Raw genomic sequence first — 23,734 nt, forward strand, 5'->3', positions numbered from 1 at the left:
CAACTCTAAGCCCATATGCCATACTTTCCATTCATGAAATTGGAATCAAGTGGTGCTCAACATCTCATTCATTGAACAATCAAATTCGCTTCAAATGCTATCCAACAAAGTTCGAATTGAGGTTAAGGCGTAACGGAATTTGTGAGACTTGCATCGTTGAATACCTAGGTAAAATGTGGATTGATTCTCGAAGTTCACTTATTTTCGGGATGTTTCTATTTGAACGAATATCGAACTTGCTAAACAGTGCATGTAGAAGTCTGATTACTAAGTTCTAGGCAGAATACAGTGAGGCTCTTTAAAGAACTTACTGTGGCAGAGGTGATCAAGGATGTCTACCTAGGTATGTATATTCGGTTTCTTTTCGCTTTTAGCAGTAACCTAATGATTGAAACTATGTGCAATAGAATACCGTCGTCGTAGGTTTTCATTAGTCAAGTCAACTGTTTGCTTATACTAAATTTTCAAGTCGTATCAAGTGAAAGTAGATCGATATACCAACTCCTACCTCTCTGCTTACACTCATATTCGCGTTATCTCCTTCTACGTGTTTTGGATGGATTCGACAATCTGTGATATTCTTCCTCCCGTTTTTTGAACTTACGAGATATGGATACCTTATATCTACCTAACTGCTGATTTCAGAGGCCTTAGAGACCTTAGAGACCTTAGAGACCTTAGAGGCGCAACAGGTAGGTATCTATAGGCTTGAGGCCCTGAAGCAGATGTGCAACAAAAATATCTGAAAAGATTAAGCTGAGAAGTGATTGGCGAATAGTAATTGGTGGGCTGTGAAATAGATTTCGAAAGTGAATATATGGGAGAGATGAAGGTAAAGTATGAGGAAGACGATAGATAGTCACCTATAACATAAGCTGGGTACCTGACAATACGCGGTATTCGGATACAAGACGTATACATATCATGATCTTTGGCTATATATATCCCGCCATCGGAATGAAATATATTCATGATGAACTACGATAGTGGTGATATTGTACTCGTATCAAATTTATCCGGGAGTTGCATATCTGATTTCGGTTTTCCTTGATGATAATGCGGTCGGGGAGTGGCAGGTATATGTTTACTTGGGTATCTAGATGCGTAGTTCTTAGGTCTGGGATTTGTCTCACTCGAGTATGTGTGATTGAGGGAACGAAAGACTAGAATGTTTAGAAGTGGATTTATATGTGAGATTTGGCTACCTATGCACTGCATTGGATGAATATGGGAATGAGAAATGCAAGATTACGACTTGTGATAGAAAATAGAAAGTAAAACGTTTGACTACGATCTTCGACGAATCTTTGAATTGTGGTAGAATACTGTAAGCTGCTGTTCTACTTTAATGCACATATATTCGAATCGTGGGACCAATCCTCTCTTGCTACAAATTTGTGCGTTTAAGACTTTGATTCCTACTAGGAATGCAAGAAGTTATATGAATCGCAAGACGCAAAGATTCTAGAGTACCAGTGGAGTTTCTACAGTTTGTGTGAAAGGCAGACGTGGATAGTTTGTCGATAAGAATTCACAAGATGCGGAATCATTATGAGAAGCATAGATTCAAATTCTGGAATCTTTCAAGATACGTCAATCGATATTGTGGATAGTATACTAGATACTGTGCTGTGCTGGTGATACAACGTTGAATTGGCAATACTACTCACACTGAAATCACAATGACGATCTTGAAATTATGTATCTCGTAAGGTTGCTCTCTCTGGTCGAAACGACCGTGTTTTGAGATATCAAAGAGTTGTATACGGCAGATCCAAAGACTTCCTCCGAAAGATATAATCGTGCTCAAACTTGATGTATAAACTTACTCGAACGTCGAATTAGTATGACGCGATCTCACATGAGCAAAGTACCACGACGACCAGTGCACCTCCCGATAAACTTTACAGGCTGCCAGATATTAAACAAAGGTTTAAAAAAGTTACTCCCGGTGAACTCTATAAATAACTTTCTAGCAAAACACAAAGTTTCCATCAAACGATTAGATTTTCACATGTTGCATACATCATCATCATCTATTTTATATATCACAAGCCTGCTCGTTCACTAGAACGAACTCTCAGCACTGCCAAGACGTTTAGGGCACTGCAAGGACGCGAGTCTTCCTACTTCCTACACCACAAGCTCATAAGCTTTAAGGTTAAAGCTTTGTTCCGTATAGAGGTCGCACAGCATCTTACGCGGCTCTTTCAGACCAGTAGTTGAAAGTAGTAGGTACATCTTTTCGCGTTGGTATGTTGATGCATATACGAATATCCTGAAATGCTCTGGTGGAATTATTGCATGTTGTGCTTTTCGATGTGTAGGGAGGTATCATACTTGGTGGAATGTAGCGTGACAGTATGGCTAAATGTGTAGAATCCGTAGATATGTAGAACTTTGGCATCGAATAGTTGCATTTGATTTTGGAAAAAAATTTCTCCATCTTTGTGTAGATTATCGATAGCTCTCCATACGATGCGATGCGATGTGTGATGTGATGTGATGACCGTGAAGCTAGCTGCAGCACGATAGATTCACAATGGCGCAAGAGCAGGTTTTGCGTACGTACTACACATATATATCTTGGTCTAGTGTTTTCGTTCAAGGCGTGCAAGCCACGTTCAGAACTAATTCCCGATCGAGCTCTCCATCTACTTGGCAACGTAGATAACGAACAATTTCTTGGTTCAACGGGATATCAATGGTGCAGTAACGATATGTAGACTCCGTATGTACTTGAGAGATGTGCAGGCACGACAAACCAATATATTCAAAGAGTTAGAGACAGATTGAATCTATGTGAGGCGTGAGGCGTCGTTCACGGGTGAATCGTTTGTTATTGGTTGGACGGAATTAGATTTAAGGTACTATGCTACCTGTCTAGTACTGATTTTATTCTAGATGCATTGTAGCACTGGAAAAAGGAGTTGCGCTTTGTTGAGGTTGAATTGTATCCAACGCTGCAACGATGTCGACTACTTGTTAGCAGGCGAGCAGGTCTAATCAAAGCGTTACTGCCAGTAATTAAGTATTGAATCTTGATGATGCTTACACAATGCGCATAAGCATAAAGGCGGCTTTTGAACTGAGGGGTTTAATTCCTGATTAGTAAGTAAAGTGGATATGAATTAATTATTTTGAGCTTCATGTGGAGCTACGGGAGAGCTGCTTTTGAAGAGAACGTGGTATGTGTGTTGGTATATCACTCGAGGAATCGTAGAATTGGAGATGTTACCACTGACTAGAATTTTACGACCCGCCTGCTTGATAATAGACCTCTCCTTTACGGTTCAACTCATCTCACCAGATCTTCATTGGCCAGATCGTAATATCTGGGAACTTAGGTTACAATCAGAAATGAAGCAATTTTATATCCACGTCTCGTTTGGACGGACACCCAATTCCCCTCCGCAGTCTCCGTCCGACCTCTTCCCTTCCCCAACACAAACTTATCCGATATTAAACATTATCCCCAGCCAGCGATAATTTTCCATGGAGCCCCAGATAAATGGATTCTGGTGCGATTTCTTGGGGATGAGAAAGTCGTTTCCCAGCCACTTGAATATTCCATCAAGTCTTCTACGTATAAAGATTTGTTTCCTTTTTAGCCCCATTTGAGTCTTGACGCTGCAATCCCAAGTTGGACTGGTAGTCTGAATGAAGTGCGCTCCATGATGAGCCGCGTGGGGGTTGTTAAAGTGTAAAAGTTTGAGCACGCCATGATGCTTCTCCTACGGGATGGAGGAATCGAGGAATCGAGGACTCGAGGAATGATAGCGCTAAAGATTGGTGCTTCGGGGTAGGTAGGTAGGTAGTAAGTAGCTATTTGTCTATTTATACTGACTGGCTCCAGAGTTCCAACATGTTGGTTCAGAATTTAGAGCACACAGCCCCTGCCATAGGAGTGAAGACATTTTTTCTATTCAAGGCTCCTATCCAAGTAGTAAGTTCATGAGATCCACGGAACATCCTTGAGCATGGATAATACTGTCCAGAAGTAAACCATGTTTCAATGTTTAAAATGCTGTTGAGGATGCGTTCAGAATCGATTTGATATCAAACTGACACAGACATTGAATTGGTACCGTACGAGGTACAAGACGTTCAAAAAGGTTGGTTTGAATCTCCCATAGGTTTAGATGAAAGACTACTCCCATTGGAGCGCCACTACCAGGTCGGGAAGGTATGAGGTGCTGATAAAAAAGCTACTGCATGATAGTGCATGTACCACCATATGCAGCATGTTTATTTACCTCTCTACCACGCCAATGAATGTTCGACCAACTTATATTGTCATGTTGCGATACTGCAATAGGACGTACGAATAATATTGCCCTATCCCGTATCCTCCAATCCGTACAACAGTTTCTTTCACTCAATCTCAAACATCAGTAACGAAAAATGAATCGAATATTGGGATCGTCTTGTGAAAAGAATATCGATGTAAAAACCAAGACCTAAACGTGCCAAGAAGCTTTAGAACATCATCATGCGACGATGATAAGAAGAATGAAAGATGTAGATCGACCCCTATTCACCAATCATGGTGTACAAGATCCTCACGATAACTTGCTGTGTTACTGTGTATGTGCTAAAAAGTGGTTTGTTTAAACGTTCGGCCGGTCTTTTTTCCCTGGCATCTATCTGAGCGATCAATTTGGCTTGAAACATAACTACTGTTCGCAATGACAGCGAATATGCTGGCGTCTGGATATTTGAATGAAATCTGACATGAGCAGTGATTGAAACAACAACTTCCTTCATTTTTTTTTAGGAGTAGTTGGGGATGTTTACGTTACTCGCCTAAGTAGGATGTATAGATACCTGCTAAGTACGTAGGTATATCAAGATTCTAGGTTCTAGATTCTTGGGCTAGTAGACAAGTAAATACATAGATCCTTTTGGTAGACGTTCTGCACACTATTATAGTAGGTTCCCGCGATAGCAAATTCAATCGACGATATCTCCCTCCCCCCTCTCGAGCTACCCAAGAGTCCTTGCTACCAATGTGAATAAAAAACGGTAAAGAAAAGCATCAAGGTATACCTGGAAGTCATCCACTCATAAGCTCATCCCTACTGCATGTAACAGGGTTAAAATAAGTGAAATGCTATAAAATAAAAGAAGCTAAAGAAAAAAAATGGGATAAGCCTTACTCTATTAATATTAATAGGCTTAATAACTGGCTGAGAATACATGGAAAAAAGTATCTAATAGACTGATAAACCGGTACTGCTCTGCTGTGCTAGGTAGGTACCTAGTAATCTAAACATATCAATTCGCCTGTCCCTAATCAGTCAATTCCTCCAAGGCCTTCCTTAGCTCTTTCGCCTGTGGTTTTTCTGTCATTCAAGAAATCGCCAATTCTCTTGTCTCCAGCCTCTCCAAGCCTATCCGCCAATTATTCTCACAATCTCCTCACAACATTCCCACCGAAAGCGATTTCCCACGTCAGTCTCCTATTCAAAATTTGGAGATTCGTGTCGCAAGTCTGCTTAGATGCTGAGGAGATCATCTGGGTCGGCCGCAGAGGAAGAAGGCGACGATTCAATAGCGAATGCCGACATAATTGAAGGACCGGGGTTTACAGGTCGCTCTAGAAGCGAAGTATCGATATCGAATAGGGATTCCCAGAATTTCCAATCAACTTCACGACAAAGCACTCCGCAACATACTCAATCCGAATTAGATCGTCGGAAAAGTTGCGACAAAAGGCCTTTGGCTGCCAGGAGTCGACGCCCCAGCAATACAAATTGGAAACCAACTGAATCGCGCAATGGACATATAGATAAGGGTCAACCCAACGAAACGGCTGTAATTAGTGTTACCTCGAAAGGGGCTATTGAGGTAGATAAGATGGCAGACTCTAGACAAACTCCACGACGGTCGAGGTTACGAAGTCCTTGGTCTTTTACACCATTGACCTTCGCTACAACAGTTATAGCCTTACTTACTTTGGCGTCTATCATACATTCATTTACCACGCGGCAATTAGATAACAAAGGATGTCGAATGTCATATATGAGGCCTTCTTTTGCGAAGTTATCGGATTTCGATACCGAGCATACCCGTTTCGCAAGCAAATATTCAGTTTATCTATATAGGGAAGGAATGGTGGATGAGGATACCAAGGTATGGGGATTGCGTGAAAATTGGAGGGCTAAACTTACGAAATCTGTCTAGGTTAGAGGTGTTCCCGTTTTGTTCATACCTGGAAATGCTGGAAGTTATAAGCAAGTTCGACCAATTGCGGCAGAGGCAGCAACATACTTTCACGATGTTTTACAGCACGATTCTGCAGCGATCAATGCCGGAGCACGGAACCTGGACTTTTTTACTGTCGATTTTAACGAGGATATAACGGCCTTCCATGGGCAGACAATGTTGGACCAGGCAGAATACTTGAATGAAGCGATTGCATATATATTATCTTTGTACCATGATCCTCGAAGATCGCAACGAGACCCGGAGCTTCCAGATCCAACTTCCGTTATCATATTGGGGCACTCGATGGGTGGGATTGTAGCTCGTACAATGTTAATCATGCCGAACTATCAGTCGAATTCCATTAATACAATTATTACAATGTCAGCTCCACACGCTCGACCCCCTGTTTCCTTCGATGCGGAGATTGTCAAAACTTACAAGCAGATCAACGACTACTGGCGTCAAGCTTACTCACAGAAATGGGCAAACAATAATCCTCTATGGCACGTTACTTTGTTATCCATAGCTGGAGGTGGACTCGATACTGTGGTTCCGTCAGATTATGCCAGTCTGGAATCTCTGGTGCCAGATACACATGGGTTTACCGTTTTCACTTCATCTGTGCCAAACGTATGGACCGGTATGGACCATCAAGCTATTCTATGGTGCGATCAGTTCAGGAAAGTTGTCGTCAGATCTTTATACGAAGTTGTTGATGTAAACCGGCCTGCACAAACGAAACCTCGAGCAGATAGAATGAGAATCTTCAAAAAATGGTACTTGACAGGAATGGAAAGCCTCGCAGAAAAGACCCTTTCCCACAAGGACCCCACGACTTTGCTTACTTTGGAAGACGACTCGCACGCAATAATCCCCCAAGGAGAAAGATTAACCTTACGAAAATTTGGGGAGTCGAGGAAACCAAAAGCGCATTTGCTCCCGATTCCTCCCCAAGGGACACCAGGTGGAAAACGATTCACACTTCTCACCGATCAAAAGTTCGATAGACCTGGGGACAATGGGAAGTTGGAGGTTCTTTTCTGCAGTGTTTTCCCTCTGCATCCAGGTCAATCAGCGACACTATTTTCTATGAATATGGATCTGTCTGGGGATAGCTCTGGATCTACGAGATTAGCTTGTAAAAATGCTGCAAGCGACGTTATTCCTTTACCAGCATCCACCAGAACATCGAAGATGCCTTTCTATCTGGACGACGAGGAAGAAATAAAGCCATTTTCTTACTTACAATACGATTTGGAGGATATCATTGACCACCAATTTGTTGCTATCGTCGATAAAGCAGTTGAGTCAACTCCTGGATGGGTGATTGCCGAGTTTAGTGATAATGTTCAGTCGCACCGAATCAGATCTCTGAGTCTCCGACGTCTCTTGGCTTTCGGTATGAAAATGAGGCTTCCACCAAACAGGCCTATGGTTGCGGAGGTCAAAATACCCGCCGTGCACTCCAGTTTATTGGCCTACAACTTGGAAATGGGCAATCAAGTCTGTGGGGAGGAATCGGAACTGTTCACCCCGCTTTTACGTCAATATATTTCGGAGCCTTACGAATCCAAATACTTTGTAAATGTGAAGCAAGCAACCATCAATATCCATGGGGTCTCTCCATTCATGCCTCCTGCACTTAAATACAAAGCCATTCAAGATGGGTTGAGCCTTCAGTTCTGGACTGATCCGACGTGCAATTCGAGCATCAAAATCTCCCTGAGTGTCGATGTTCCAGGCAGTTTAGGGAAGTTGTATATGCGCTATCGAACGGTTTTTGCGGCATTCCCCTTACTGGTTGTTGCCCTTGTGATGAGAAAGCAATTTCGAATGTATGACGAGACGGGAATTTTCATTTCTTTCAGCGAAAGTCTGGACTTGTGTTTACGACAGTCTTTACCTTTGGTGTTGTTAGCTCTTACATGCCTATCGGTGTCATTCTCCCAAGCAAGTACGGCACCGCCTCAAGGAGCTCCCACGGGCTTTTTGGGATGGGGAAGGAATGCATCGGAAACTGTCATTGACTATACTAAGAACGATTTACTTGTGGGCTCACAAGACCCTTTCTTCTGGTTTATGGTTCCTCTGATTGGGCTGGTTTGTATTGGTGTATGCGTAATGATCAATTATGCCACATTGGCCATTACTCACATTTTGAGCGTACTCTATGGCTGGATGAGTGTTAAGCCGGCGTGGTTGCGAAACGAAGATAGAAAGAGAGCATCATCTCCAGCATTCGCACCATCTTCTCCACGTCGACGAGTATTCACGACTGGCGTATTGTTATTCTTAGTGTCTACAGTCATTCCATACCAGTTCGCATATCTGGTGGCATGCCTGGTACAGATAGCCACTTGTACAAGGGCCCTACGATTTGCCAGGGAAGCACGTTCTAACACGAATTACAACTTCTACAATTATGTCCACTCGATACTTGTCCTTATGCTATGGATCCTGCCAATCAACCTCCCAATACTCGTTGTGTGGATTCATAACTTGGCTGTGCATTGGTTGACGCCCTTCTCTTCTCATCACAACGTCCTCTCCATCATGCCCTTCATTCTCTTGGTGGAAACATTAACGAGTGGAAAGATGGTCCCTCGTGTTACATCGCGTGTTCGCCACGTTACCAGCGTTCTGCTCTTCGGTATCGCGATCTATGCTGCAGTATATGGAGTGACTTATGCCTACATGCTTCACTATCTAGTCAACTTGGTAGCTGCATGGCTCGTCGCTATTCATTCTTCAACCTCAAACTGGACACTTGCGGGAGTAACGACTATATTCGATCCCGAGAGCAATGAGAATACTCGTAAGCGTGGTAAGACACCTTGAATGGCAATACTGTCTACGAGATTATCTACAGCACCATTAAATTCAACGATTCACGATTCAACGCCCACCACATTTATCAGACTCCTATTACTTTTATAATCGGTTGAAATCATGGAATCCCGCAAACTATCAACCTATTTTTGTTTCCTTCACGCACTAGACTTTTCGGCGTTCTCAACAAAGTATAGAACTTTGCGCGTTATCAAACGTCTGGTTTCCCGAATTTTCCACTTTTTCTAGACTTCAATTCTTTCGTTTATAGTGAATGATTTTCGTACACAAAATTCATTCGCAAATAACTATACTCATAAGCGATGTACATAAGGAAGTTGGCGTTCTCTTCTTTTCCAGCTGCAAACTGTAATTAGGCACGTACATACCTACATTTTTGCGATGCGCTGGTGTTACGTTATCCAAGGGGGAGAGGTGTAGGCTGACGAGGTATGTTAAAGGGTGCGAGAGGAGGATGGGGCATGATACTGCAGTGGCCGGGCAGTAATAAAAAAAACTTGGCTACTTTGTAATGTTTTATATTGTATCTTCTTCTGATGGCGAGAAGGGGACTGTGAAGTAAGAGGAGGGAAGTGAAGATGTAGAGGTGATATTCAGGCGGCGGGGCAGAGGAGAATTGGGATGAGATGTATATTTGGTTGATGGAGGTGGGGTTGCAAAGGGGAGGTTGGAATGCCGAAGATTATTCTGGCGTTTGCTTTAGGGGTGGAAACGAGAAGGTGAAATGACGTGTTAACACCGTGCTGTGCTGTTGCTTATATACCCTTTGGTTTGGAAATGGAATTGAGGATGAGAATTGTGGAGGACAGGATGAGAGTGATGTGTGAATGCAAGTGCGAGGTACGGAGGGAATAATTGAATATAGACTCGGGAAGGGAAACTCCTTACATAATTCTGGGTGCATTTACGTGTGTGAATTCTTTTGTAACTACTTGAACACTGAAATTCTCAGTATCGTGAATATATTACTTCCGATGTGCTCCTAATCTTCGCCTTGCTATTCATTCTATCGAAGAGACAGCGTCGTAAAAAAAAAAAATGAACTCGCTCCCGGTGAACCTTTGAACACATCTGCCGACCACTCGCTGACCACAAGCATTACATTTCATGCAAATTGACACCTTTTCAAATACTGTATGAAATACTCTCATTTATGTGAGAACTGGATTAGAACATTTGCATTGTCGTTTGAACCTCCGAAGAAACCCAAAAATAGATAGTCTCGAACGTCCCTCATTACTTATCGATGATGTCGTGTCCTATCGGATAATTTATCGAGCTACCATGAAGTCCCCAAAATCTTTCCATTGACAATTTTTAAGGGGAAGAAGAGGTTCTCATCTAATTTGTATTTCACAGTACATATATTTCGTCCATTTTGAGGACGGGCCATTCCTTTATTTTTCTGCAGATGGTTTTGGCTTAAATCCATCAAGGTGTTTTGACAATCTGTTCCTTACACAGTCGGAGCCGTTTGTTCAATTGAACGCGAACGCGTATAGTACAATTTATATACAAGGCAGACGAACATATCAGCCAGCAACATGGCTAGAGTTAATCGTTTTGGCTTTTTGGCCATTGCGATGGCTTTCCATCTGGTTTATATTTATTCAATCTTTGATATTTATTTTGTGAGTCCCATCGTATCTGGGATGCGCGAATTCGGGGTAGAGAGGCCAGATGGAGTGGAAGCTCCAGCAAAGCGTTTGGTGCTTTTTGTGGGTATGTTATTCTGGTTTCTTCTTCAGAAATTGTGTATGGATGCAATTGACTGATACTTTGAATCTGCAGGTGATGGTCTACGAGCCGATAAAGCTTTCCAATCGTTTCCAGAACCATACCCAAAATTAGAAGAAGATCTTGTTCCCCGGCCTCTTGCGCCATTCCTTCGCTCGCGGGTCCTTGGACATGGTACTTTCGGTGTCTCTCATACTCGAGTCCCTACGGAATCCCGCCCAGGACATGTTGCGCTCATTGCGGGCATGTACGAAGATGTATCGGCAGTTGCTACTGGATGGAAACTCAACCCGGTGAATTTCGACAGCATTTTCAATAGAAGTAGACATACTTGGTCATGGGGAAGTCCAGATATTTTGCCAATGTTTCAATTAGGCGCTGTTCCAGGCCGTGTCGATGCGTATACATATTCTGCTGAGGAGGAGGACTTTTCAAAGGCAGCTATACACTTGGATATCTGGGTATTCGACAGAGTCAAGGCTCTTTTTGCAGAAGCTGCTACAAATGCTACCTTAAACGCTGCATTAAGAAAAGACAAAAATGTGTTCTTTCTACATCTACTTGGCTTGGATACTACAGGTCATGGCTTCCGCCCCTACTCGAAAGAATATCTATATAACATCAAAGTTGTGGATGAAGGCATTAAAGAAGTAACAAAGGTCATCGAAGATTTCTATAAAGATGATAAGACTGCTTTTGTCTTTACAGCCGATCATGGAATGAGTGATTATGGAAGTCATGGCGATGGGCACCCAGACAACACACGCACTCCCCTGATTGCATGGGGATCTGGAGTCGCGAAGCCAATTGTGCAGGCCCATGGAATTGCACCAGGGCACGACGAATTATCCTCAGATTGGGGTATGGACCATATTCATCGACATGATGTTTCCCAAGCAGACGTTGCAGCTCTCATGGCATATTTAGCTGGTGTCAACTTCCCAGTGAATTCTGTTGGAGAATTGCCCCTATCGTATCTAGCAGCAGATATTCCCGAAAAGTCCGAAGCTTTCCTAGCTAATGCTCGAGGTATTCTTGACATGTATCGAATCAAAGAGGAGCACAAGAAAGCGACCGAGTTGAGATATCGACCATTTGAAGGTCTTGGAGACCAGAACCATACTGCCGAGCATCGATTGGCTGATATCAGAAATCTGATCGATCGAGGACAACATGAAGAAGCAATTCGCGAGACTGCAGAACTTGTGAGACTTGGGTTGGCTGGTCTTCGATATCTTCAAACGTACGATTGGCTCTTTCTGAGAGCCCTCATTACAATGGGTTATTTAGGGTGGATCACATTTGCCCTCACTACCGTCATTGATCTTCACGTTCTTCATGGTAAAGCTGAGACTTCTAGAACTCTAGCGGGCAGTCTGTTCTTCTCTTCAATTCTTGTTGCACTTTTCGCTTCCTTTATCGTTTCTGAGTCGCCTGCAACATATTACGCTTATGCTGTTTTCCCGGTGGCATTCTGGGAAGAAGTATATGCCCGCCGAAATGCTCTCGCCGAGGGTGGAAAGGCACTATTTGGTCATGTCAAGTCACCCATTGCCTATATTGGAACATTCATTAAAACTATCATCTTCCTAGGCGTAATAGAATCGCTCGTAAGTCAAGATATACATTCTCCAATTGGTCATTCAATAACAATTATAGGCGTGGGGTTACACCCACAGAGAGATTTTCTCCGCCCTGTTTGTCGGCGCAACCTTCTGGCCGGCATTTTACGGCTTAGAATTCTTGAATGAAAACAAAGCATTAACACTAACATGGGCTGCGTCATGTCTGGGAATGAGCACCTTCACATTACTTCCTGCAATGAAAGTTGAAGATATAGATCTTATGTAGGTTATCACTTTCTAAAGCAATTAGGTCTCCAGCTAATATTGTTCACAGTTTGTATGGTGGTGCTTTGATGGTAGTCGTGGGTGTTTTGTATCTTACTTTTGAAAAGAAGCTACTCGCAAAGTCCAAGATGACGGGAGATTCTGTTGCGCCAGCCGATAATCTTCTATCCCGTACACTTATTGGAGCGCAGGTGAGAAACTCCATCCATCATCAGTAATCATATATTCTGACCTCTCAAATAGACCGGGTTGATTGTCCTATCAATGCTTGTTACGAGATCTACTGCAATGTCCTTACAGGCAAGAACGGGGCTTCCTCGAGGAAACCAAATAGTTGGTTGGTGCTTGATTGGTAAGTTGACGAACACCTGGATGATATGAGGAAAGCTAACGTGAATAAAGTGGCGTCTCTTATAATGCCCTTTTTACACCGTCTACAACCGAACAACCATTATCTACACCGATTGATGATTGTATTTCTCACATTTGCACCACTTTTCGTAATTCTTACCATCTCTTACGAAGGGCTTTTCTACTTGGCATTTTCAGCCACTCTCATCACCTGGGTGCTATTGGAACACGGCATCCACAAATACACTTCAAATAAAACAACAAAAGTCAAGGCAAATGGTGCTCCAGTTCCAGAAGTTCCAACTTCATTATCCTCTTCTCCATTCCGCTCTCTCACATTGACCGACGCGCGGATATCTCTATTTTTCCTCATACTTTTACAATCGGCGTTCTTCAGCACAGGAAATATGGCATCTGTCTCATCTTTCAGTCTGGAGAGTGTGAATCGTCTAATTCCAGTCTTTGATCCTTTCTCCCAAGGAGCTTTGTTGATTGTGAAGCTTATGATTCCATTTGCACTGATCTCAGCGAACTTGGGTATCCTGAACAAGAGGCTAGGCGTCGCGCCCTCAGCCTTGTTTATGGTGGTGATTGCTATTAGCGATTTCTTGACCTTGCATTTCTTCTGGGTGGTCAAGGATGAAGGGTCATGGTTGGAAATTGGCTCGACGATTAGTCATTTTATTATTGCAAGCTTGCTTTGTCTTTTCGTGGCTAGTTTGGAGGGGGTCAGTGAGCTGTTTATTGCGGGAGTGGAGGTGGAGGATCATTCAGGCCAGATTGAGAAGGAGCGGGAGCTTGGGGGAATGGTTAGGGATGTGAAAGGAGAGAAAGAGGGGAGTGAAAATGGGCTGGGTAAGATCGGCGTGAATGGGAATGGAATTGGAAATGGAAAAGACAAAAGTACTTAAAAAGTCGGTAAAGATATGGATAAAGAGGGAAATTGTATGTATATATTGTAATGATTACAAGAGGATCATGATGTATGTTTGGATGAGATTTATGAGAGCATGCAGATGAAAGTGACGTGGATGAAGAATGGTGAATGAAAGCCCAATATCACATGTAGTTATCCGAGGACGTACCGAGGCTCTTCTCTTGTTGATGATCCTACATTTCATCGGAGACTAATAAGCTCAAGCTTACACATATCGTGTTGTATTGGTGAATACTGGGTTTGAGCAATAGCACGGGTACTATCTGGGGTGCATGTGCCACATATGGAATTGCGGGGTGATGGGGTGAGTGGACGGGGTGAGGGGATGGATGGAGGATGTGTTCCGGGAAGTATTCGTGGGTGTTGGGTAGGTGGCTAGTAGTGGGTGGTTAGGGTTGGTTAGGGGTCGATAAGTGATGGATGTATCGGGCGGGTTTGGAGTTTAGTGCGCGGTGGATTGGATGTAGTGTGAAGCGGGAAGTTTAAAAGTGTAAGGAGATATTACTAGTTTAATAGGCGAAGCGAAACTAATAACTAGCTAGAGGGGTAATGATCTTGGGTTTGTGGGGGAGGATGGGTGGTGATTTTAGATGGATACTTGGAGCGGGATTTGTATTGGGAATCGGAATTCAAATTGCATAATTCATCACATTAGATGATTCAGGTTGATATTGAATATTTTGCAGTATAAAATAAACAGCATCTAGTAATAGTAGCAGCAAAAAGATAGAAGTAAAAGTGTTGCTATTGAAATTGATATAAAATGTATCATGATATAATGAAACTCGTAGGCGAGAAAAGGGAATTTCTTTGCACGGCTAATATAGTCCTAATAAGTAATTTACCATTTCATCATTGTATAGAATATTCCATAGGGCTTCGAGGTCGAGCGTTTTCACTCTATCTACTATCTACTATCTACTATCAACCATCAACGATGATGTGCGTAGAATGAGTGGAGCAAATAAGTGTCGCGTGTTTTCTTTTTTCACATCGAGTCCGAGGAACCTTATTTGGAATACCTGGTAGGCTAATCAACATGAGTATGGTGTCCAACTAGCGTTGATGAGAGAGTGGTGGCTGGCTCTGCTTTGGATGTATGTATGACATGTGCAACATATAATTAGATGATCGGGTTATGGATGTTTGATGATTATATATTAGAATATCATATCACGCTGATATCAACAAAGACCACATAAGAAGTCATTGTATTTGAATCCATTGAGATATGGAATCAATTTAAGACTTCATTGTTAATATATTCAATCAAATCGAACGAATCCCATTGAATGAATTTCACAGCGCAAACGGAAGACTGAAAACCGAAAGGATAATTAGATCCATACTTTTTCTCGCAGATCATGGTTCGTACCTTAAAATCAATTCCACTGGGCAATTTAACCCCACATGACCAACCATGACCTTCTTCTTGTAGGCAGTTTTACACTTTGCAGTACCCTCTCTTAACCCTCTTAACCCTCTTGACCCTCTTGACCCTCTTGACCCTCTTGACCCTCTTGACCCTCTTGACCCTCTCTCTACTCAAGTCCCGAAAAACTGTAAAAATAGCCCCCGTACCGAGAAGCCCAGATTTATCAATTCAACTCAACTCAATTCAATTCAATTTAAATTAAATCTAATTTCACGATCATCCATCTTTCCACCCACACACACACCACACGCACTCTTCCTCCCCCCCAGCTATTCGATTCAATCCGCCGACAATACCATTAGGGAAATTATTATACAATTAGTCACTCGCATGATCAACGAGCACTAAGAAATACCGGCTACTATGGCCTCAACCGAGATGTCCGCAGATGGTTCAGGTTCCTCGAACCAATATTCTGCTCCAGCGCCTCAAATGAGTAGTCAAGCTCCTGCTGGTTCGAATGCTGCACCTAGCTCGCAGCTCCCGGGACATGCTTCATTTAGAAGGTATGATGGAATGTATTCTCCGATACCACGAATGCGCTGACAATTTGGGGATGAAGACAACGAGCTTCACGAGCTTGCCAAGTATGTAAATATCGTTCCATTTCTTATCCATCCAATTTGATGCCTCGGTCCGAGGACCAGATTGTGATTGTGATTGTGGAGGAATTTGGAATCTTGACAAACATTTGCTAACAACAATGCGTAGACATGCCACGCTCGAAAGGTAATGTTACGCAAGATTGTTGCGCCGTCGCATGGTCGTGCAGCTTTGAGTATATATTAATGGGTCGATAGGTACGATGTGATGCTGCGAGTCTGGGGGTGCCTTGCACAAATTGCGTCGCCTTCTCCATAGAATGCAAGATCCCAACGCCGAAACGTAAGAAGACAAATAGTAAAAACAAAGATTCTGATAGGTACAAATTACCTCGGGTCTCTGAAGGGCTTGCAGCTGACGAGGGTAGCGACCGAGGAGAAACAATTGACGAACGATCACCTCAGAACAATGACTCCCCAAGTACCCAAACTACCAGGACCTCAATCGGTTATAACACGCAAGATGGAACGCCTGCGACTTCTCTCACTGAAGCTCAGGCTCGTCAGCGGGATAGCGACGAGACTACCTACGCTCAATTCATGAAGCCTAAATTCACCAGAGCGCCCATAAAGGAGGCAGGAAGAGTAGCATATCTAGGAGAATCGTCGAATTTGACACTACTCGTACACGACCGACATGGCAACGCAGATGTTGTACATTATCCTTTGCCGGAGAATATTAGAGGATCTAGGGCGAGGCTGACGGAATTGGATAATGTGGAAATTGATATCCTACATCAACGGGGAGCATTTTTACTCCCTCCTCGGTCTCTTTGTGATGAACTGGTAGATGCATATTTCAAATGGGTTGCTCCAATTGTGCCTGTAATCAATCGGAACAGATTCATGAGGCAATATCGCGATGCGAAGAATCCTCCTTCGCTTCTGTTACTGCAGGCTATCCTCCTGGCTGGATCCAGGGTCTGTACAAATCCCCAATTAATGGATGCTAATGGATCAACGACTCCCGCTGCCTTGACATTTTACAAGCGTGCGAAAGCACTTTACGACGCGAACTATGAAGATGATAGAGTTACAATTGTACAAGCTTTGGTCTTGATGGGATGGTATTGGGAAGGACCAGAAGATGTAACGAAGAACGTATTCTATTGGAGCAGGGTTGCGACAATTGTCGCACAAGGCTCAGGTATGCATAGGAGTGTTGAAGGTTCTGCGCTCAGCAAAGCCGACAAGAGGCTCTGGAAGCGAATCTGGTGGACGCTGTTTACCCGTGACCGATCGGTTGCCGTTGCTCTTGGCCGCCCTGTGCATATAAATACCGATGACTCCGATGTGGAGATGGTTAGTGAGGATGATTTTGTCGAAGATGAAACCGATCACCCCGCCGAATTCATCCAAGATCCTGTGCATGTCCAATTTTTCCTTCAATATGTAAAGCTTTGCGAAATTATGGGATTGGTTCTCTCACAGCAATATAGCGTAGCTTCAAAGGCTCGACGGCAAAATGCGATCGACCTCACCCACAGTGATATGGCATTGGCAGATTGGCTGTCTCATTGTCCTAAGGAGGTATATTGGGAGATGCCTCGACATCAATTTTGGGCAGCCTTGCTACATTCCAATTACTACACAACACTCTGCTTGTTACATAGAGCGCACATGCCACCGGCTACTACACAGAGAGGTAATTATGAGGAAAATGTATATCCATCTCGAACTATCGCATTTCAAGCTGCAGGAATGATTACGTCCATCATCGAGAACTTATCGGCACATGAAGAGCTACGATACTGTCCAGCATTCATCGTGTACAGTTTATTCTCTGCATTGATTATGCATGTTTATCAGATGCGATCCTCAGTGCCATCTATCGTTGCAGCTACCCAAGAGCGAATGAGAGTTTGTATGAATGGCTTGAAGGATGTATCAAGAGTTTGGCTCGTGGCCAAGATGGTTTACACACTGTTTGAGTCCATCTTGGGAAATAAGGTTCTTGAAGAACGTCTTCAGAAAGCTGCTGGAAAACGACATAAACGTATGGTACAGAGTATTAGCGAGGGCCTTAATCAAGCTAAGAATGAATCGCAAAAGAGAAAATATGACGACATGTCACTGGATTTCGCTGTGGGCAGTGGACCCGCGCCACAAGAATCGTACGAGAGGTCCAGACCTCAAACACCAAGTCAGGGTTATAATTCATCATCGATGCCTGCACCACCACCTATTACATCACCAAATCAGCGTCAAAATCGAGATACGTTTATGGGAGGTTCTAATTCTCGTCCTCACACACGTCCGCCCACACCTTTCAACCCCTCATACTCCGTCCCGGCTACGCCTCCGGATCTCTATCTTGTTACTAGGAACTCTCCAAACATATCACAATCTCTCTGGGAGAACTTCCAGCCAGATCAGTTGTTCCCTGAAGGTGGTCCTAGTTTGAATAACATTCAATTCTCCCCACCAAGTCATCCCAACCTTGATCCAAATCTCATGCCTCATCTAGGCGCACCTCAGCCCCCAATCCCAAACCAAAATCAATCAAATCAATTGCCTCAACGCATGCAACGAGGCCAACCTGGAATGAGTGGTAGTCCAATTCAAGGTGGTGGAATGCTTCCAGCTGGAGTTCCTCCTAATTATAATATGGGCCAAGGTATGTGGCAGCAAGGTTTTGAGCAGCCAATGCATGAGCCTCAAGGCCAAAGTCCTAGTGATACCTGGAGTAATAGTTCTGCACAAGCTGTTCCTACAACTTTAAATGTTGAAGATTGGTAAGTCTACTACACCGTGCAAGTCTCGGTTAGCGTACTGACATGGTGATGTGCAGGTTTCAATTTTTTGGAATTAATGGGGATTTAACTGGTATGAATGGCGATGTCCCACTCGCTTGATTCTTCTTGTAAGGATTTGGATCTGGAAGTGGAAAAGGAAACCGGCCGGTTGCTATTTATGAGCAAAGACTTGCTTGACGTGGTTCTTGATGAGCTATTTCCTCGAGTACTTAAAAATTGGTCATGGAGCGTGTAGGTGTAGCTCATGCCGCTGTATTATAAGCCTTTTGGAACCCACCTAATGAATAGGAAATGAAACTTATCAAAGTAAATGTCTTAAAAATACATTATTTTGATACTTGTAACACAAAAAATCAAACATTACTAGCGAATAATCGAAATATAAGAAATTACAACCCAATTTCGGGAAACTCTTTGTGGTGGGTATTGTGTCTTAAATGCGGATTCCCCACGTGCCCTGCGTTTCGATACATAATACACTATAAATGCTACTACGGATGACGAACACGGTAGCCCAAACTTAGTAGTATAATCTGGAACGTCCGTTCCCCGCGACTATTATCCCCAAGGAAGCCAAGTGTACTTCATAACTGACACGAGTAATTTCAACTACAATTCGAGGCCTAGTAATTGAGTGATCGAATGATCACAAATAAATTTAATCAAAAACGACGAATGCTCTCATGAACGCAAGTGTCCAGTGCGGACGGCCCGCGAAACAACCATGTCACAATCGTCACGAACAGCCGCGATAACCTCGAAGCAATCGCGATTATATAGTGACAACGAAACACGATTCAGCGATTCCAGTGCGGCAACCTCCTCTACGATACGACCGAGAAATAGAAGACTGATAAGTACGGAACAAGAATTGGTGAGCACAACAAGCAGCAGGGGGAGCAGTCCGGGTGGAAGTGCCAGAGGAGTGAGCCCGATCCCTTCAAGACATCCTTCAAGGAGGGTAGGCGATAATGGCGCTCAATCCGCAGAAAGTGCTTTAGGAACATCTGCGGTAGGGAGAGGAGATCAGAAAATTGGGTCAGGGAATGCTGGAGCATGGGGTAGTGGGTGGTCGAATTCTTGGAGTACATTACAAGGACTTGCGAGTTCGGTGCTAGGTGATTTGGGGGATTTAGTAACAGATGAGGGCGAAGGTAGTGCCAGGAAGACAGTCAGTTTGGATAGACCCAAAGCTAGAAGGAAAGATAGCTCCGTGAAGAAGTTGTTTGAACTACCTCATGGTGCATGGGGACCCGCAGAACAAAAGAAGAGGAATGAAGCTGTTATTGGCTCGGGGAGTCAATCGGAAAGAGAGGCAGCTTTACGGACACAAAAAATGACGAGACTTCTCGAAAACCACACAGATCTAAATGGGGCAGTTGATACAAATGGAAATTACAAACGGAGAACGTCCATGGATGAGGCTACAACTAGAACACAAGATGATGAAGGTGATGCGCTGGTCTATATACACCATGTGCAGAAAGAGGATACGCTTGCGGGAGTTATATTACGATATAATTGTCAACCTATGGTATTTCGAAAAGCCAATAGATTTTGGCCAAATGACTCTATACAAACTCGACAAGTGGTTGTGCTACCAGTAGATGCTTGTGCAATCAAAGGACGTCCTTGTAACCCATCTCAGGTTCTGAGTCAAGGGGTCGATTTACTTGCTCCAACGCCGAGTTTAGAGGATGCCCCAGAAGTGTGGCCACCCAGATCAGAGACACCGACAGAACGACCGGAGGAAAATCCGTGGGAACATGTACGATGGGTTCTCCTTGATTCATCTCCAAATTCTAAACCAGTCGAGATTGCACGTATGCCTAGAAGAACCCTGGGGTATTTTCCACCACCGCGAAGAAAGAGTCAGGCTACCAATTCTATCGCATCTACCCCTCGTGCTTCTTATGATCTTCCGCGCGGGTCTTCAGGCGAACAAGTTAGTAGCCCTGCAAGCACAACTTCTCGAAGACTGAGTAATCTAGGACCTCGACCTTCTCAATCTACCGGTGGAAGCTATTTCCCTCCGATTGGTTCAGCTAATCGGTCTCGTCGAGAAAGTGTAGGTGAAGCCGCGGATCGACTAGGATGGCTTCGGGGACCTGGCGGCGTAGGAACATTGGGGAAGAGTGTCACGACTCCTGGACCTGGACAGGATCCCTTAAATACATGGGCGAGAAAACATATACCCGGGATTACAATCGATTCTCTACCTTCTTCCTCAGTTCTTGAATCTGAAATCCCTTTTGGATTCAGAGATGAACTCGCAAGTATTGCTGAGGGTTCATATAGTCCTGCAAGCGGATCGGTTACGCCTAGTAATTTGGGGGGCTCCGGGATTGGTCTGGAAAATGCAGCAGCGGCGATTGAAGGTTGGGTTAGAAGATTAGCTGTTAAAAACCCGGGAACACCAAATGTAGGCGGTTCATCGACGGATGGGCCTGGAGATCTTATAGAATTATTAGATGGGACTGGAAGTGATGACGGTAGGGGTTTTGAACTTTCGCCGGGTAAATTGAGGAATAGTTCATTAAATAGAAGTGGAACTTCTGGGAGAGAAGATTTAGAGGGTGCAGTGAGAGGGAGAGGTGTTAAGGGGGGGAAGAAGGATTAAATCTGTTGCTGTATGGAAATATTTATTTGAGTTGTGTTGTGTTTTGGGGACAGGCAGACAAGCAGGCAGGCAGGCAGGCAGGCATTGTCAAGCGTCACTCCGATGAGGAATTGCATGGTTAAACACTATATAGAAGTGAGGGCGCATTGGGGAAGGCGTTTTTCGTTATTTTTCTTAGTTGAATGGAATGGTAAATGGGAAATGGGAAATGCTGAATCTTCTGAAACTATGGATTCTGAATCTCTTGAATTTTGGTCCTTTTCCTTTCCTTTTCTGGTGTGTTGGGTATGGGAATTCTGGATGCTAAATGCTGAATGCTGAGTATGTACGTGTGCTTGTGCTTTTGTTTGTGCTTGTGTTCCTCTTCGAATTTGTACGTGCAATTGAGCAGGGAAGGGGGAGTTGGAGAGGAGATGAATCCACAGGAGGGTCAGTGTGTAAGGGGGCTGTGAGATGTGTTTGTAACATGGATGGAGTACAAGGAGGTGGGTTTTTGAAGAATATGTAATACGCAGTGCGTACAACGGAGTAGATGTGGGGTTAGAAATAGAGTTGAGAAAATAAACTTTTGTGGTATGGAGAGGGAGGTGAGGAGATTTATTAAATTAGTTGTGGTTATGAGTTGAATTGTGGGAGAGGGGAGAAGGGGAGGGGGGATTGAGTGGACTACGCATTATGTTTATATTGGGTTACTCGTAGCATGTATTGTATTACTTTCGAGGTGGGTTTTAAAGTGGTGTATTGATTGGAAGAATGGAAGATTGAAAGGGGTGATTTTTGAGAGTTTTTGAGAGTTTTGAGATGGATTGTTGGGTTGTGGATTGTGGATTGTGGGTTATGTATTGATTGTGTGAATTTTGAAGATAGGTGAAGAGACTCGAGAGAAGAGATCTTGGTATAATGATAGATTTTTGGATTAGTTATTTTCTCATTGTTCTTTTTCTTGTTCTTGGTCTTGGGTTGGGTAGGTACTGAATTAGTTGGTAGTTGGGTGGAGTAGGAGCTAGGAGCTAGGAGGGTGAAGTGAATAGTTTAATTCACTCTTTGGGGTATATAATAGATGATATGAGCACGTGGATCTTTCTGTAAAGAAGGGGGGGACGTCATGATGGAATTCTTTCTCTTTTTCAAGCTTAAGGTTTATTATATAGTGTGTAAGGTTCTGCTTCTGCTAATCTAGGAGTATGTATATGAAGTCAACTTACTTTATCAAATTACAGAAAGCCAGTTCGATTTTGCGGGGAAGATATGGCTGAGTACGATGTACTAGAGTTGATGTACTCTGATTCTTAATGGGATTAGAGTGGATAGTGAAAGTTTTTTCTTTGCGGACGGATGAGGATTAAAGTGTGGATTTTTGGTATATGGATAGGTACTAATGTTATTTTATTATATGATGTTGTCGTTGTTAAGATTCTATTTATACTGTCGTTTACAATGAAATGACTATTGTGATGAAGAGTTTAGAGAAGAACATGGTACACTTTCATATTATTAATTTATGAGATTTTTCACATATCTACGTATTTGATGTTTTGTTAAGGCGTACATACGTTGTATCTTATACTCGATATATTCGTTAATTGATGGATGGGGTGGATGGTGGGGATTGGGAAATCTTATATATAGACTCTCCTACGTGGTGGTACCGTCAAGTGAGGGAGGGGGTATGAGTGAATGATATACTGATTTTATCTCTGTTCACTTACTTGTAAATGATAGACGAGAGGAGCTGGAGGCGTATAAGGTATATCATATCTAGGTAGGTAACTAACTATTCATGGCCTGTATTCGAGTGAGATGTAGTAGATCTTATTTTATTCGAGACTGCGAAACTGTAAGAACAACTAGTCAGTCATTATTGATAGGCTCAAGCTGGAGCTGTTTAGTTACAAAAGAAGCGTATCGTCTTCTTGATAAAGAACTCAAGTCTGGGATAGTAGGTAGTATATCTGCTATAACAACACAATAAGAGCTCCTATTTATTCAATCATTAAAATCCGAATCGTTTAGTAAATACCCGCAGATGATAATTAATAACCATACTTATGGGATTTGTTAAGTTTCGTTATTGTTGCATGTCTACAAATTCACGTAGGTGTTACTCGATGGTCTACTTGGGCTTGGGTTTGGGTTGTGAGTGGATCGGCTAGCGAGTGGTAGGTATGTATTGATGGAGTGTGCATATTTAAGCGAGTAATATCATGTATCGGAGTAGAGGTGCAAGGGAATGGATTCGTGAAAGATGCTACCAGACATTCGTCTGGAGGTATTTGGGTGAATATGATACACTCTAGCTGTTTTAGATGGGATATAAGGGGAATACCGATTGCCTGTTTTGTTTTCCACTGAATACCTAATTGTTGATCGGGCCATATAGTAAATC

The 23,734-nt window shown here is 43.2% G+C and overlaps 4 protein-coding genes across 4 annotated transcripts; all 4 read left to right on the top strand.

Annotated features, from left to right (window-relative positions):
- Positions 1-5,502: 5,502 nt before the first annotated feature.
- EAE97_010973 (uncharacterized protein) lies at positions 5,503-9,048 on the top strand (the record flags this gene model as incomplete). Its single annotated transcript, XM_038881488.1, has 2 exons — positions 5,503-6,135; positions 6,187-9,048. The coding sequence occupies 2 exons, from the start codon at positions 5,503-5,505 to the stop codon at positions 9,046-9,048; spliced, it is 3,495 nt and encodes a 1,164-aa protein (XP_038727647.1).
- A 1,077-nt stretch (positions 9,049-10,125) lies between these two features.
- On the top strand, positions 10,126-13,991 carry EAE97_010974 (uncharacterized protein). Its single transcript, XM_038881489.1, has 6 exons — positions 10,126-10,782; positions 10,852-12,407; positions 12,457-12,644; positions 12,697-12,838; positions 12,891-12,999; positions 13,050-13,991. The coding sequence occupies exons 1-6, from the start codon at positions 10,605-10,607 to the stop codon at positions 13,907-13,909; spliced, it is 3,033 nt and encodes a 1,010-aa protein (XP_038727648.1). The 5' UTR covers positions 10,126-10,604; the 3' UTR covers positions 13,910-13,991.
- A 1,442-nt stretch (positions 13,992-15,433) lies between these two features.
- On the top strand, positions 15,434-19,113 carry EAE97_010975 (uncharacterized protein). The gene is made up of 5 exons (XM_038881490.1): positions 15,434-15,876; positions 15,933-15,957; positions 16,082-16,099; positions 16,171-18,707; positions 18,764-19,113. The coding sequence occupies exons 1-5, from the start codon at positions 15,734-15,736 to the stop codon at positions 18,825-18,827; spliced, it is 2,787 nt and encodes a 928-aa protein (XP_038727649.1). The 5' UTR covers positions 15,434-15,733; the 3' UTR covers positions 18,828-19,113.
- A 339-nt stretch (positions 19,114-19,452) lies between these two features.
- On the top strand, positions 19,453-21,348 carry EAE97_010976 (uncharacterized protein; the record flags this gene model as incomplete). Its single annotated transcript, XM_038881491.1, has 1 exon — positions 19,453-21,348. One exon carries the CDS (start codon positions 19,453-19,455, stop codon positions 21,346-21,348), a length of 1,896 nt encoding a protein of 631 aa, XP_038727650.1.
- Between the last annotated feature and the right edge of the window lie 2,386 nt (positions 21,349-23,734).

This window comes from Botrytis byssoidea (assembly GCF_014898295.1).
Source record: "Botrytis byssoidea strain MUCL 94 chromosome Unknown BBYS_032, whole genome shotgun sequence".
NCBI classification, from domain to species: Eukaryota; Fungi; Ascomycota; class Leotiomycetes; order Helotiales; family Sclerotiniaceae; genus Botrytis; species Botrytis byssoidea.

What these genes read in the sequence shown, in the direction of transcription:
- EAE97_010975 (XM_038881490.1), top strand. Translation starts at nt 15,734, where the DNA reads ATGGCCTCAACCGAGATGTCCGCAGATGGTTCAGGTTCCTCGAACCAA. An exon ending in GGACATGCTTCATTTAGAAG is followed by an intron (nt 15,877 to 15,932) that starts GTATGATGGAAT and finishes TTGGGGATGAAG; the next exon opens with ACAACGAGCTTCACGAGCTT. An exon ending in ACTTTAAATGTTGAAGATTG is followed by an intron (nt 18,708 to 18,763) that starts GTAAGTCTACTA and finishes GGTGATGTGCAG; the next exon opens with GTTTCAATTTTTTGGAATTA.
- EAE97_010974 (XM_038881489.1), top strand. Translation starts at nt 10,605, where the DNA reads ATGGCTAGAGTTAATCGTTTTGGCTTTTTGGCCATTGCGATGGCTTTC. An exon ending in GTACACTTATTGGAGCGCAG is followed by an intron (nt 12,839 to 12,890) that starts GTGAGAAACTCC and finishes CCTCTCAAATAG; the next exon opens with ACCGGGTTGATTGTCCTATC. An exon ending in AGTTGGTTGGTGCTTGATTG is followed by an intron (nt 13,000 to 13,049) that starts GTAAGTTGACGA and finishes ACGTGAATAAAG; the next exon opens with TGGCGTCTCTTATAATGCCC.